General features: G+C 38.7%; 2 protein-coding genes across 2 annotated transcripts in view; both read left to right on the top strand.

Moving 5' to 3' along the window:
• Positions 1–5,832: 5,832 nt before the first annotated feature.
• LOC307126024 (dehydrogenase/reductase SDR family member 7C-B-like) lies at positions 5,833–11,379 on the top strand. The gene is made up of 8 exons (XM_079816353.1): positions 5,833–5,940; positions 6,727–6,774; positions 7,105–7,261; positions 8,989–9,101; positions 9,217–9,427; positions 9,511–9,603; positions 9,875–10,018; positions 10,146–11,379. The coding sequence occupies exons 2-8, from the start codon at positions 6,754–6,756 to the stop codon at positions 10,355–10,357; spliced, it is 951 nt and encodes a 316-aa protein (XP_079672479.1). The 5' UTR covers positions 5,833–5,940; positions 6,727–6,753; the 3' UTR covers positions 10,358–11,379.
• The window catches only part of LOC307120914 (ras-associating and dilute domain-containing protein-like), a gene marked incomplete at its 5' end in the record, with an annotated part of 28,648 nt that continues 24,529 nt past the window's right edge, over positions 11,153–15,271 (top strand). The window contains one exon of the mRNA XM_079808170.1: positions 11,153–11,197. Coding sequence (XP_079664296.1) covers positions 11,153–11,197 — 45 coding nt within the window. The remainder of the gene's footprint in view (positions 11,198–15,271) is intronic.

The following is a 15,271-nucleotide window of genomic DNA, read 5'->3' as shown; positions in this document are numbered from 1 at the left end:
GTGTGTGTGTGTAATGTGTTTCTATCCTGGTGGGGTCCTGAATGCACACAGACTCATGGGGACTCGTGTAACTGTGGGGACCTAAATTGAGGTCCCAATGAGGAAACAAGCTTATAAATCATACAGAATGAGTTTTTTGGAAATGTAAAAATGCAGAAAGTTTTGTGTGATGGGTAGGGTTATGGGTTGATAGTGAACCAGACGTGTGTGTGTGTGTGTGTGTGTGTGTGTGTGTGTGTGTGTGTGTGCGTGCGTGCGTGCGTGCGTGCGTGTGTGTGTGTGTGTGTATGTGGGGACTGGTAATCCCTACGTTATGGGGACAAAATGTCCCCACAAAGATGACAATATCCGAAATCCTCATCCTTGTGGGGACATTTTATGGTCCCCATGAGGAAAATATCTTATATATCAGACTAAATGATGTTTTTTGACAATGTAAAAATGCAGAATGTCTCCTGTGATGAGTAGGGGTAGGGGCAGTGTAGGGGGATATAATATACAGTTTATACAGTATAAAAACCATTACGCCTATGGAAAGTCCCCATAAAACATGAAAACCCAACATCCCAGCAATTTGTGAGCATAGAGCAGAATAGGGAGAGAAAACAGTCAATGACTGCCACATTACTGTAACTCACCCTTATAAAGGTCAACTACAGTATATAGATTCATGTATTGCCAGCAAACAAAACAGTTCAGGATCATCTTTGACTAATAGCTTGCCTTTAACAATCTGAATCACACAGCAAACAAATTTATTCTGGAATTTTCTTGAGTTTCTTGAAAACTTTTTTTGCTTTAAATTATGTGAGCTGCCATTTGTGTTTTGTGTGTAACTATATTATTATTATTTTTTTATTTTTTTATTCTTTATATGCCATTAATTTAAAGCAACATTTCTGAAATCGTCAATATTTCATTTGGAACCTACTAAACTTTTTATATCAAATATATGTGTATGAAACATTTTGTTAAATTAAACATTGCTTGGAGAGATTAAAAAAATAAGTTATCAAAGTACTTCCAAGTACAGATGGATTTAGTTACATTACTACAGTATTTGTTTTTGGCTAAATATAATTTTCTAATAATATCCCAAAGTCGTTCCTTTAGAATTAGTCATTTTCTTCTTTCATCATAATAGTGTCACGGGGTGACAAAACCAACCGAACGGGACTAAGATCCTGGTGAATACTGTTGCAGGATTTTCCAGTGAACCTCCGGTCTATGCCCTGTGAATCTGTTGCCATGGCAGCGGGGCTGATTGCCTGAGTGACAGCAGGCAGGGGCGTAGCCATCTTTTCAGAAGTGAGGGGGACAGAAATGTCAGGTGTAATACCAGTTTTTTTCTGACCTTTGTCTAATTGACAGATTTAATTGATCTCATCTCTTGCTTTTAATTCAGTAAGATATCAAAATACACTGCTGAACAATAACCACTAATATCTATAATGTTTTCCCTATATGTTATGCCAATTTTATGATTGGTTTATGTACTACAAAAACTTGTGCATTAAGTCCCCTTGGATTTTATGTTTTGTACAAAAAAAAAAAAAAATCACTGAATAAGGCAGAAAATATACAGTACCTATCAAAAGTTTGGAAACATTACAATTGTTAAATGTTTTTGAAATAAGTCTTCTGCTCACCAAGGCTGCATTTATTTAATAAAAAATGCAGTATGAAGTATTATCACATATATTATATGTAAAGCAGCTGTGTGAATATATAGTAAAAAAGAAAAAAATCTTTGTAATTTATTCCTGTGATCAAAGCTGAATTTATCATCATTACTCCAGTCTTCAGTGTCACATGATCTTTCAAAAATCATTCTAATATGTTCATTTGATGCTCAAGAAACATTTATGATTATTATCAATGTTGAAAACAGTTGTGCTGCTTCATTTTTGTGGAAATCATGAAACTATTCGAACATTTGTGGTAAGATAAAAAAAGAGAGAAATTAATACTTTTATTCATCAAACATGCATTAAATTGATCAAGTGGCATTTATAATATAACAAAAGATTTATACATGCTTTATTCAATACAAATAAATGCTGTTCATTTAACTTTCTATTAATAAAAAAATCCTGAAAAATAAAATGCATCATGATTTCCACAGCTGTTTTCAACAATGATTATAATCATAAATGTTTAAAAGTAAGAGCGGTGCGACTAGACGCCGGTTCGAATCCCGCACAGAGCAGGTCGACTAGGACCGGTGCGACCCGGTAAAAGTGCGGGGGACGGATGTACGTTTTATTAAAAGTGCGGGGGACATGTCCCCCCCGTCCCCCGCGTAATCTACGCCCATGACAGCAGGTGTGGGGCAATTATAGAGAACGCTGTGAGAGGGACACCTATTGAGATGAGGCTTTAAAAACAGAGAGAAAACAGACTGTTGGTGGTTCTCCTCCCGTATGATGCTGTGTTTGTCAGCGGGTTGCTCTTTTTATTGAGGCTTGGCTGTGGAGTGGGGAAGATTGGAGTTGTGGATAGTGATGGGCAGACCGAGGCTTCGTGAAGCACTGAAGCAGTTGAAGCAAATGTGTCATATTGTTTCGAAGCTTCGAATCAATCTGACACCCATCTCTACGGCGCCATCTAGTGGTCATTTCCATGTGTTGATCTGAAATACCTTGACAATGATCCATGTAAAAAAAAAATTTTTTAAACATCTGTCTGACAACTACATGATCTTGGTTTTGTAACCTGTAGCCTCGTCATTGTAAAGAACTATATATTTTTTGTTTGTTATACAAAATGAACATTAATAAAATAAATAAAGCCACAATGTGTCACATTTGTCACAAAACATTTTTATTCAAAAATATGAATTGCTCTGCTGTTGAAGGACTCAGCTGACTTCTTTTTTTACAAATAATTTCTCCAGCCTTTGAAAAAATCCTCTCACAAGGGACACTTGTTGCTGGCATGCACAAATATTTTTGGATGATGTAAATACATGGATGATGTATTGTTGCAGAAGGCTAGCTGCCTATCACAATACACACATCTCACTTTATTTGGTGCTTCCAAATGGAAATGCTCCCACACCACAGATGTACGGCATCTCTTGCGTGCAGCCTCCATTTTTATATATTCTATTAATATATCTATATATCACCTATGAATCTATATCTATATAATTCTATATATCTAACTTATGCTGTGCTATCTATCTGTCACTATCTAACTTAGCCTATATGAATGTGTCACTATATCTATCCTAACTATATGTCACTGTCTATACCTATCAGTCAATATATCTCATTTAAATCTAGCCTAAATATAACTAACCAAAGCGCACTATAAATCTCACTGCTATCACAAAATCACTGCTATCACAAAATCACTCTCCTCTCACAAAAACCCACGAGGTGAAGATGGATTTACTTCACTTTTAAACTGTGGTGAATTAGGTTATACAGATGTGTGACTGTGTGGCTTGTTCCCGCCCCCTTTAATCAACGCAGTTTCGGAAGGCGCCACCTGATGAAACACTTCGAAGCTTCATTTAGCCGTAGTCACGTGACATGGGTGTTTCGAATCACAGTTCGGAGCAGTGTTTCGAAACATCTGCGCTTCGGGATCTCGGCAAAGCCCCGAAACGTCAGTTTCGCGTCTGCCATCCCTAGTTGTGGAAGAGGAAAGGAAGGAGTGAAGTATTTGGCAGCGAAGACTTGAGGAATATCGTCCGTAGTGAGAAAGACGCAAGTGATGAGTATTTGATCCGTTGTTTATATGCACTAACACTGAAGTGGTGTGGAGAGTTTGGAAAACGTTTGGCACGAGTGAACTATTACACCGAGTGAATTAATGATCTGTCTCCAACTTCTGTCCTCTCCTTGCCGAATGTGGTGATCGCTGTATCGTTCTTCTGCTTTCCCGGAGCAAAGTCAAGCCCTGATTGAGGACGAGATTCGATCTGGTGGGAGGGAAGACCAGTGGGTGAGTGCTGGCCCGAATGCACGGTGTGCGAGTGGAATTGCAGTGCCTGAAGTGAAGATTTACACGGTTTGTGCTGTGAAGTGAAATTTGTGTGTGGAGAAGTAATAGAAGTCTGCCGTGCACTCCTCTCCTACAGTCTTCCACCCGCTGTCTCTAACGAAGGGTCTTGATAAAGCAACTACCCAACTTCCGGCTTGAAAAGACCCGGCCCCGTTAATGCTGAGTGCTTCATATATCATGTACTGTTGAAACTGTGCTGTGTCTGTTCTAGTGCTCAGCCGAAGTGAGCATCCCGCTCAAAGTGCCCTCCCCGCCTGGTGGTCTCCACACGCCCCTATTGGAAGCCTTGACCCTGTTCAGAAGAAGAAAAGGTATATCAGTTGCAAGCTTCATGTACTGTTGAACCGTTGAAACTGTGCTGTGTCTATCCCAGTGTTCAGCCGACGCGAGCGCCCCGCTCTAAGTGTCCTCCCCGCCTGGTGGTCTCCACACGCCCTTATTGGAAGCCTTGATCCTGTTCAAAGGAGGGAAGGTATATCAGTTGCAAAGCTTCACACACTGTTGAACTGTTGAGACCTTGCTGTACTGTTCCAGTGCTCAGCTGAAGTGGAGTGCTCCGCCCAAAGTGTCCTCCCCGCCTGGTGGTCGAGTGTTCCGCCCAAAGTGTCCTTCCCGCCTGGTGGTCTCCACACGCCCCTATTGGAAGCCTTTACCCTGTTCAAAAGGAGAGAAGGTATATCAGTTGAAAAGCTTCCCATACTGTTGAACCGTTGAGACTTTGCTATACTGTTCCAGTGCTCAGCTGAAGTGGAGCGTTCTGCCCAAAGTGTCCTCCCCGCCTGGTGGTCTCCACACGCCCCTATTGGAAGTCTTGACCCCGTTTGAAAGGAGAGAAGGTATTTCAGTTGAAAAGCTTCACATATTGTTGAACCGTCGAAACTGTGCTGTGTCTGTCCCAGTGTTCAGCTGACGTGAGCGCCCCGCTCCAAGTGTCCCCCCCCGCCTGGTGGTCCCCACACGCCCTATTTGGAAGCCTTTACCCTGCTCAGAAGAAGAAGAGAGTGGCTCGCTTGCCCCCACCTCTGAGTACCTCCCTCCGGAGTAACCCCAGTGACTCGCTTCGCCCTCGCATCGGCATACTTACCTGGTTCCAGTCTGAATGGGGTTCGTCTGACCACGGCCTCCCCTCTTGAGTCCCGTAGAGGAATACTTACCCTGCGACCTACCTGGACGGCGCGGGGATTCCCCCCCGATTCCCCTCCGACGAGCCTCCGGTCCGCCACGAACGTCCCGCCCCTCCCGTCCCGGGAGGTCGGTAGACTCTTGAACTGTCCTGGTGGCAAGAAGAAGATTTTAATTAGGACTTATCCAATTCATCGATCTTTTAACAATAATAAATAAACTGTATTTTATTCCCTTGTCTGTCTGGTCCTTGACACGTTCCTCGGGGTGGTTCCCGGGTTTCCAGGGGTGGGTGCAGTCTGGTTTGGCCCGCCCCGACCTGTGACAATAGCCTATTAGAATTAGAATTTATTTTCAACAACAACAAAACGGAAAAAAAAAAACAGTTTGTCATAATTCTGCATGCAACCAGGATTCTTTTCTTCCAGTTTTTCTCCGATTTATTATTAGGTCAATTTGCATGGGACTTGAGTCTTGTACCTATTGATAATTGCTCAGTTTTGTTCTGAAATCAAAGTGAATATTAGTACGTTCTCTTAAAAAATCATCAAAAATGATCAGTCGCAAAGACTCTTTTGAGCTTAGAGAGCTTTACTTTTAGAAACTCAACAACAGTTTCTCAGGCTGCTATACATACAACAGCTTCAGCTGTGAGTGTGAGCTATTAAAAGCACTCAAACCCTGCAGTATTCGCCTGTGTGTGTAGAGCTGTGTGAGAAGAGACACGAGTGGAGATGATCACTGAGACTGATTTCTAATCCTAAAAGACACGTTTACATCAGAGATGCTTAAAGACTCGTGCTAGTAAGTGACGAAGAACAATAGCTCTGTAGTTGTGTTGACTTGACTTGTGTTGATTTGGTGGTTGTTAATAATCACCAAAAATGAGTTGTGTTGATGTTTTGTTTCTTTGTTTCTTAAGGCCTGTTCACACCAAGAACGATAACGATAACTATGTTAGCGTCCGCACCAGAGGATGATATCGTTCTGTTTATTATAAGCTCGCGCTTGTCTGTCACTTTAAATGCTCGAACTCTTTAAAGCAGGAGGGATTCTGATTGGCTGTCAATGTTTTTTTTTTAATCGTTCATCAGCTGAGCTGGATAAAAACGTTCTGAAAGTGATCCAACGATAACGATATCGTTTCTCTGTGCATTTATCGTTATAGTGGTGGTGTTAACTCTGCTATACTTTAATACTGAGAACGGTTTTTAGAACTATCTAAAGCCTTTATCTTTACCTTTATCGTCCTTGGTGTGAATGGGCAGTCCTGCAGTAATACAAATGTAGGCTGGGAATTCCCAGCTAATTCTAGGCTGGAATATATTTAGCTTTTCGCAACATGGAGTAATGGTTTGAACACAGAGCTTCCATTATAAACTTTAGAGATTTTAACTTTGTGATTTTACAACTGGTATTGTTTAATATAATGTATGGACTGTCACAAGTACCTCACATGCATTTAAACTACTCATATTATGTCAAAAATATAACTGGACTGAATCATTACTACTTGTCACCAAAGTCAATCCATGACTTTATGAATGATATTAATTCCTATTAATGTATATTCTTTTTCAATTGTTTAAGGTCTCGTGTTATTGAAACACCACCGCCATGGGTATAAGTGATATTATGGTGAGGATATTTTAAAAGCATTAATGCAAATGTTTTTAAAGTGTCAAACCTGAATGACTTTCTTTCTTCTGTTGAACACAAAGTACAATATGCAAGTCAAATGGACTATTGATAGTGTTATTTTGACCTTTTTGGAGCTTTTGAGACCCTGGTTACAGTGAAATCCCATTATAGGACATTCTTCGATGCATGCCATCGTAACTGTAATATATAATTTGTGTTTTGCTGATACTGGTTTAGTGAGCAAATTGTTAAAATGATATTTATTTTGATGGAATTATTCCTGTAAACAAGAATAATGCAATTGCATTGTTTTAATGTCTCTTTCAGAGGCTGGATGTGACCTCAGTTTGGCTTGTGCTCTCAGTGGTGGTGGTCGCAGCTGGTGTCTTTTATCTCTACAGTCTGATACTCAGGCATTTAGCCAAGACAACTGTGAGGAACAAAGTGGTGCTGATTACGGATTCAATCTCAACTCTTGGAAATGGTACTGCTTTTTCAGAACAACTGGATAATTTCTGTCATGCAGTACTTTAAAATGAATATGCCTCTATTGTAATTTAAAGAAGGATTTATATAAAAGGCTAAATCATAAATATAGAAACATGATCTTATCTTTACTACTAACAACTTGTCAAGAAAATGAACAGGATACAAATAGAGAGCTACAGTTCGCCATTGCTCATTGAGGGATTGAAAGGATAACAAGTCATTTTGATATTTTTTAAGCATCTTTTGAATTTTTATTGGGTGCAAATGGACGAAGGAGAGGAGATGGATCATTTTTAACTAGCAGATCGCTGTTATTCGCTAGAAAAAAACTAAGAAAAGAGAATCAATCCAGGAGACTAAATCAAACAACAACAAAACTGTTTTACCCTATATGTAACGACAACACTGAATAAAGACTAAACAAACAGGGCATATACACCGATCAGGCTTAATATTGTGTTGGTCCCCCGTTTGCTGCCAAAACAGCCCTGACTCGTCGAGGCATGGACTCCACTAGACCCCTGAAGGTGTGCTGTGGTATCTGGCGCCAAGATGTTAGCAGCAGATCCTTTAAGTCCTGTAAGTTGCGAGGTGGGGCCTCCATAGATCGGACTTGTTTGTTCAGCACATCTCACAGATGCTCGACTGAATTGAGATCTGGGGAATTTGGAGGCCAAGTCAACACCTCAAACTCATTATTGTGCTCCTCAAACCATTCCTGAACCATTTTTGCTTTGTGGCAGGAGCATTATCTGCTGAAAGAAATTTGAGCTACAGTAGCTCGTCTGTTTGATCAGACCACATGGGCCAGTCTTCGCTACCCACGTGCATCAATGAGCCTTGGCCACCCTTGACCCTGTTGCTGGTTCACCCCCGTTCTTTCCTTGGACCACTTTTGATAGATACTGACCACTGCAGACTGGGAAAACCCCGTTTTGGAGATGCTCTGACCCAGTCATCTAACCATCACAATTTGGCCCTTGTCGAACTCGCTCAAATCATTATGCTTGCCCAGTTTCTAACACATCAACTTTGAGGACAAAAGTTTCACTTGCTGCCTAATATATCCCACCCACACTGAAAAAAAAACAGGAAAACACATTGTCCAATTTACTTAAAGGGGTGGTAAAACACAATTTCACTTTTCTAACTTTAGCTAGTATGTAATGTTGCTGTTTGAGCATAAACAACATCTGCAAAGTGACAACGTTCAAAGTTGGTAGATATTTGCTTTTAAAGAAATACATTTCTAAGGACTACAGCAACGGCAATGAACACAAGTTACAGTGCAACTCACAAACACAATCAAGCCTTCGAAAGAAGGTGTTTTACCACCCCTTTAATCATATTATTTGCCATCTAAGCAACAAAATGGTGTTTCTCTTCTAAACGTGATTTCTTTGCTTTCGATTAATGTAATTCTCTAAAATGTGCAATCTACTAGAAAAAAATTATTTGGGGTGAATGTGAACCAATTAAGTACTCGAAAATGATTTTTGCTGAAACTATAGTTCCCAGCATGCTTTGCTTGGGACTTGACGAGTAGAGTGAAATTGTTGAAATTAAGTGTTATTTTATGTGTTTTTGGGCAAAATGAGAAAAGGGGGAGACTTTATATTGTTTAATAGTGTTTAATGTTTCATTATGTTGGAATTATTAGAACCAGATGAATTGCATATTTGATGTTTGAGTCTTGTTTTATTTACATTGTGGTAATTTTAGAATGTGCAAAACTCTTCCATACTGGTGGAGCCAGACTGATCCTTTGTGGAAATAACTGGGAAAAGTTGGAGACTGTTGCTGAGCGTCTGATGAGTGAATCCGATCCAACACTTGTGAGTGCAGAATTACCATTAACAATATGAATGAACATTGTCTGAAACATGCAGCAATGTTTTTGGTGGTTGTAATATGCGAGGTGACTTGGTTCAAATCTAACTTTTCTGTTAGACGTTTCCACCCAAACTGGTGGAGCTGGACTTCAGTAATATGGAGAGCGTTCCTGAGCTCATCTCTGAGATCCTGGAGTGTTACGGCAGTCTGGATGTCCTCATCTTCAACAGCAGCATGAAAGTGAAGGCTCCTGTACAGAGTCTGTCCCTCCAGATGGACAGGATTGTCATGGACGTCAACTACTTTGGGCCTGTCACACTGGTTAAGGGTAAAATGTGAACTCCATCACAGCTGTCAACAATAACGCTCTGTTGTTCAAGCGTTTTTAACCGATTTGATTCACGCTCACAGGTGTTCTTCCGTCGCTGATCTCCAGAAGAACAGGTCACATTCTTCTAGTCAACAGCATTCAGGGGAAACTGACGGTGCCCTTCCGTGCCACCTGTGAGTTTGAAAGGGACGATTCTGTCATCATTTACTCGCCTTCATGTCCGTCCAAACCTGCATGCTGTTATTTTCTGAATGAAACACATCAGGAGAAAGTTTGAAGATGGTTCATGCAACTCTTTTCCAGCTTAAATAATTAAAATAAACTGCTCTACGGGAAGCACAACTATTCCCTTAATGTTCATACGGTTAATCAGCAGTAATAAATCCACGAACATGTTGAGTATTTAGATATCTTTGTCAGTGTAAGGTGTTCTGCATTGTTCAGATGCTGCATCCAAGCATGCCGTCCAGGCTTTCTTTGAGTGTCTGCGGGCTGAGGTTCAGGATTATGGGATAACCGTCAGCACCGTCAACCACACCTTCATAAAAACTCCCAGCACAAACTCAAAGGACGAGGACACAGCAACACGTGAGTGGACAGCTCTGTCAGTTTATAATGTAAAGATCACAGTTTGTAGCTCATAACATCTTGTTTGTTTGTATTGTCCACTATATTCCCCTGGACCTTCTGCTCGGACACTGGCTGGAAACTGCAGACTTCAAACCGAAGTCTCTTGGTGTAAACCCTGAAGAAATGGCCACTGAGCTCCTGAAGACTCTGGGTAGCAAGAAGAAGGAGATTTTAATGGCCCACTCCATCATCCCTAAAGCAGCTCTCTATGTCAGATCTCTCTTCCCCAACCTGTTCTTCGCCATCATGGCAGCCGGAGTCAGAAACACTGCAGCTGTGGAGATGACTGAATCTTAATTACAGTTTTTTTTTATTTGCTTTGGTAATATTTTCACAAGTAATGTGTACATTTTCAAAACCTGATCTCATGATTTCATTCAGTTATACACATTTTCAGTCCACATAATCATTCTTTCAAACTCAAGATTTTTGTAATATGTAATGAGAACATTTGGTTTAAACGCCAAAACAAATCAATTTAGTTCTTTTAACAGTCAGTTAATTTAATATCAAACAATGCAAGATTTATGTTTCAGTTCAACCAATAGATGCTGAAATAATTACAGTAGCACAGGCTCCAGATGCCACGTTAGAAAATAAACTTACATAACTTACTTGCAACCACAACTTAAATCTTTTTAAAGGCATTTTCTATTTGGGGTTGATTTTTATTCTAGCTATAATTATGCCTTAATATTTAACCCGAGATTTAGCTTGACTATTAGAAGCAGAAGGTGTCATGTAACTAACCCTATACACAAATGTTATATATTCACATGAACCACTGTTAAATATTGTGACGGGACGAGGAAGTACACGACACGAGGATAGAGGGAAGTTCCCCGAAGGGTGGATTTTATTAATCAACAAGGTGGGGAAAATAGCAAATGTGAGGAGTTTTCCGGTGCTCGGCCTTCTCTCTCTCTCTTCCTCTCTGTTCGCAGTGCTGTGTGGGTCCGTGGAGTCCGTGCGAAGTGAGGGCTGGTGGTCACACACTGCTGTCTGGGGAAATAACAGCGATACGTTAGCCGAGTCTTTGGAGACATCTCTCCCCTCTGTGTTTGTCTGTGTTGCTTATAAAGCCAGAGCTTGATGGGGCGCAGGTGTGACCGCTCAGCCCATGATGAGCGGGTGCAGGTGTGCCTGCTCCGTTTCCAGGGCGACGCTGATGAGAGCTCGGGACACTTGTCACAATATATTGAAATATATTTTAAAAATGCATAGAACATAAAGCTTAAAAATTGATCTTCATGTTACATGTGTACATATGTGACATATATGTGAAAATATATTCATGTCTAATGTTATGTATAGTTTTTAATCATGTGAGTTTTTGCAGTACTTTTATTTCTACACTGTTTACCATTTCTAAAGTTATAATATATGTGACCCTGGCTGGAGCACAAAACCAGTCATAAGTTGCATGGTTATATTTGTGGTCAAAAATCATTAGGATATTAAGTAAAGATATTTTGTACATTTCCTACCGTATATATATATAAAAAATTATTATTAGTAGTAATATGTGCCGCTAAGGACTTCATTTGGACAACTTTAAAGGCACTTCTTTGCACCCTCAGATTCCAGATTTTTTAAATAGTTAGTTTAAATAGTTTAAAACTGTCAGAGAGTGGATTACAGCTCTGGCTAGTGTGATCTCACTGTCGCAAGTGACTGAGTTGACTTAAAACACACTCCAAACAAACATATACGTGACTCTCTCTTTCACATGACCTCTCTGTTTATTTGTCCTGCATTACGTAGTCAACCATAAATGCACTTTTTACAGTAAATTAAGTTAAAGTAAATATTTCAAAAACTGAACAACATTTCATTGGATTAAGGGCGTTTCTCCAATATTAAAACTATGACAGACCCTTGTGAAAAAGAAGTACACTTATAGCATACTTTTAAAAAGACTACTTATTACAGAAATAAAGTCGTAAAAGACAAGAATATATTTAAGTGTGAACTGAATGTAATGTTTTCAGAAACGTAATCGCATTTTTTGTTTATTTGTTAAATTAATCTGGGACAATGTACATTAATATACATGAGTAAAAAACATTAAAATGTGCCAGATTTTGCCAAATTGACAAAAAAAATTATCCGTAGTCCCTAGGAATGTTGATGTTAAAAACAAACAAAAAAATATATACACACAAATACAAAACTACCAGAAAATGTGTTATAGTTTAAATGTATAGGCTAATAAATATTTTGACCCATTTAAGTAGGACTTAAGTACATCTTTACATGTAATTTCATAATTACTTCTATTGTCTTGGAAATATGGTTAACACTGTTGAATTTACTAACAATAATTTTTTTTTTGTAAACTAAAAGAAAAAACTTTTAATGTCATTTATATTGAATTATTGTCATTTATATTACTTGTATTAAAGTATATTTGTAATTACACATTTGAAATTATGAAGTTGCAATTTAGTTAATTTAAAATATATTAACTTTAAAGTTAATATACACAGGTACAAGTGCTTCACATGTTGGTATGTTAGTCAACACATAAAAATAAGTGTACTTTAAAACAGCTAAAGATTATTAAAAACAATAGTTTGAATTTACTTTGAAGTAAAACTTTACTAATTTTACTAGCTTTACTAAAAGTGTACTTTTAAATGTGTTTACATAGTCTTGAAGGTCACTTAAGTACACTTTCATTTCATTATATTGTCTGCAAGTACAGCTTTTAAAAAAGATACACAAGTGCACATTCAACTTCTTTTTCAGAAAGCTATCTAACCTGTGTAAATATTTATAAGTTTGTGTTGAGATTTTAAACTAGCAAACTCAGCACAGTCTTTCATCCAGTTTTAACACTTTATGCTTCATTTTTTCACTTTTTCTTTTCACACTACATTTTGGTCACATGCCCAAAGTCACTGCTGTTATATAAAACTACAGCTTGGCGGTGCTTTGTGTACTGAGTTAAGTGGGTATTTGTGCTTTTCTATAAGCACCACAGTCTACTGTCAATTCAGTGAATTCGCATTTTCATTTAGGTTGTCTGCTGTTCTCTTCGAATTGGCCTGAGCAGACAAATCAAGTGAAAGTTTTTGTGTTTGATGTGACAGGCTGTGACTCTGGGTTAACGTCTTTTAAAAACCCTAAGTGAGGGTGAATTTTAACTTTGGGTTCAGCAATGTTTTACACATTTCCACAGATGGACAATCAGAGCTTAAGGGAAAGATCTTAAACAAATTTGATACATGTCCATTAAGTTACATTTTAGGTCTCTAAACAATATATTTTTAATGGTTTGTAATAAATGAATTTATTTTAATAAAATTCAACATCTACACCAGACCTGGTTTGCTCATAGGGCTGATTACTTGTTTAGCTCTTTTACAGTCAAATCCTACACTGTAAAAAATTTACCGTAAAATTTACAGTAACTTACTGGCAACGATTGGCCAGTAAGTTACTGTGAATACTTTTTACAGTAAGGGTACTGTACTTCCATTTAGGGCTGGGCGATATATATCGTGAGATTGTTATGCGCATCTCATCAGTAAAGCCGGTTAATTGATTAGTAGTAAATCGGCTTCACCTGCTTTCAGATGGCGCGGCATTTACTACAAAGAGCCGTAGTTAACTGACAAGCTGAGCCATATCGCATTAATATCGTGGACGTATCGCCAGCGATAATTAATGCGATATGGCTCAGCTTGTCAGTTAACTACGGCTCTTTGTACACAGCAAAAACTCCAGTGTTAAATTAACACTCCTGGGAGTGTATATGAGTCCACTCAAGAGTGTTGAAGGTAATGAGATAATTAAGTGATTCATTTAGTGATGATTGATCATTATTGAAGACACCTGATGATAACAAGCAGAATCTCTGAAGGAGAACATCTCAAATTGTAAGCCACCGTTATGGGGATGGGTGTTTGCTTTAGTTGGGCTCTTGACCCTTATGTTATTAACTTTAGATTTTGTCTGGCTGCTGTATCTGAATTATAACTGCCAGAAGAACAAGGACAAAAAGTGATCTGTTGGTTATATTATGACAATCATCATTTGAACTATATTTTTGATTTATGTTGCGGTTTACAGCATAACTGTGATTCTACATAAATATACAAAGTTTTAGACATAATATAAAGGATTTCTTAAAAGTTGTTTTAAAAAAAAAAAAGCTTTTCTTTTAGCCACACACAGACCTCAAGATTCAGTCTATGCATCTCAACAATGGTGACAAGAAGAATAGTCAATTAGGAAAAGAAAATTACATAGACAATTCAGATCATAATTTATTCATACCGCAATGCATGATGGGAGCCATTAATGAGTTGTGATTGGTGGTAGCCACTGCAACATGCTTTATTATTGTCACCATTGTTGAGACTCACAGGCTGATTATTGATGTCTGTGTTTCTAAATAAATTAATTTGAAAGTTTTTTGATCAGAACAATGTGTATTAAATATTTTAGATTATAAGAAAAAATTTTTTTTTTTAGCGATTTACTACTTTATTAGCCAAGAGAGAGTCCTGCAGCTTAGACCGACAGCCCTTCCCAGACTCGTGTAACACCACCCATCACATGCACTGTAAACCCGAATGTTCATGTTAATTAAAGGTCCCATGGCATGGCATTTTTCTATTATTTTATAATGTTTCCTGAGGTGTACTTATATTGTTAGTATGATTTTTACATCATAAAATGTCATAATTTAGAAATAAAAGGCATTTTTTCAATACTGATGTTTGTCCTCTGGCTGAATGCTTTGCTTCAAGAGGCGTGTCTGCTGTGAGACTTCAGTAAAAACGCCCACTGTTGTGATTGGCTGACATCTTTGCATTTTAAATGAGCGGAGGGGGCGAGCAGGCACGAGCTGCTGCCAGAGAGATGGATGGACCTGAGTTCACTTCACATCAGTTCTGTCAGTCTCAGTTCAGTGCTGTTGTAGTTACAGCATATACTTCAGGTTATTAGTTTATTTCTAGTCGGAGGGACTGTCACTCATGTCAGAAAGTTAGTAACTTTAGTAAATTATGGATCAGCGCTGACTGGAGACGCGAACCGTTTAGAACGATTCAGTCCGATTTGGTGAACTGATTCGGTTCACTAAAAAGAACCGGTTCAAAAGAATGATTCGTTCGCGAACCGGACATCACGGAGACGGAGCGATTGCTAACAAAGTTATTTATAGTAACTACTGAGTTGTGAGAGCGCTTTCTGTCAGCG

Source organism: Gobio gobio, assembly GCF_949357685.1.
Source record: "Gobio gobio genome assembly, chromosome: 1".
In the NCBI taxonomy this organism is placed as follows: Eukaryota; Metazoa; Chordata; class Actinopteri; order Cypriniformes; family Gobionidae; genus Gobio; species Gobio gobio.
Note: the sequence above shows the minus strand (reverse complement) of the source record. Positions and strands in the feature narration are given on the sequence as shown.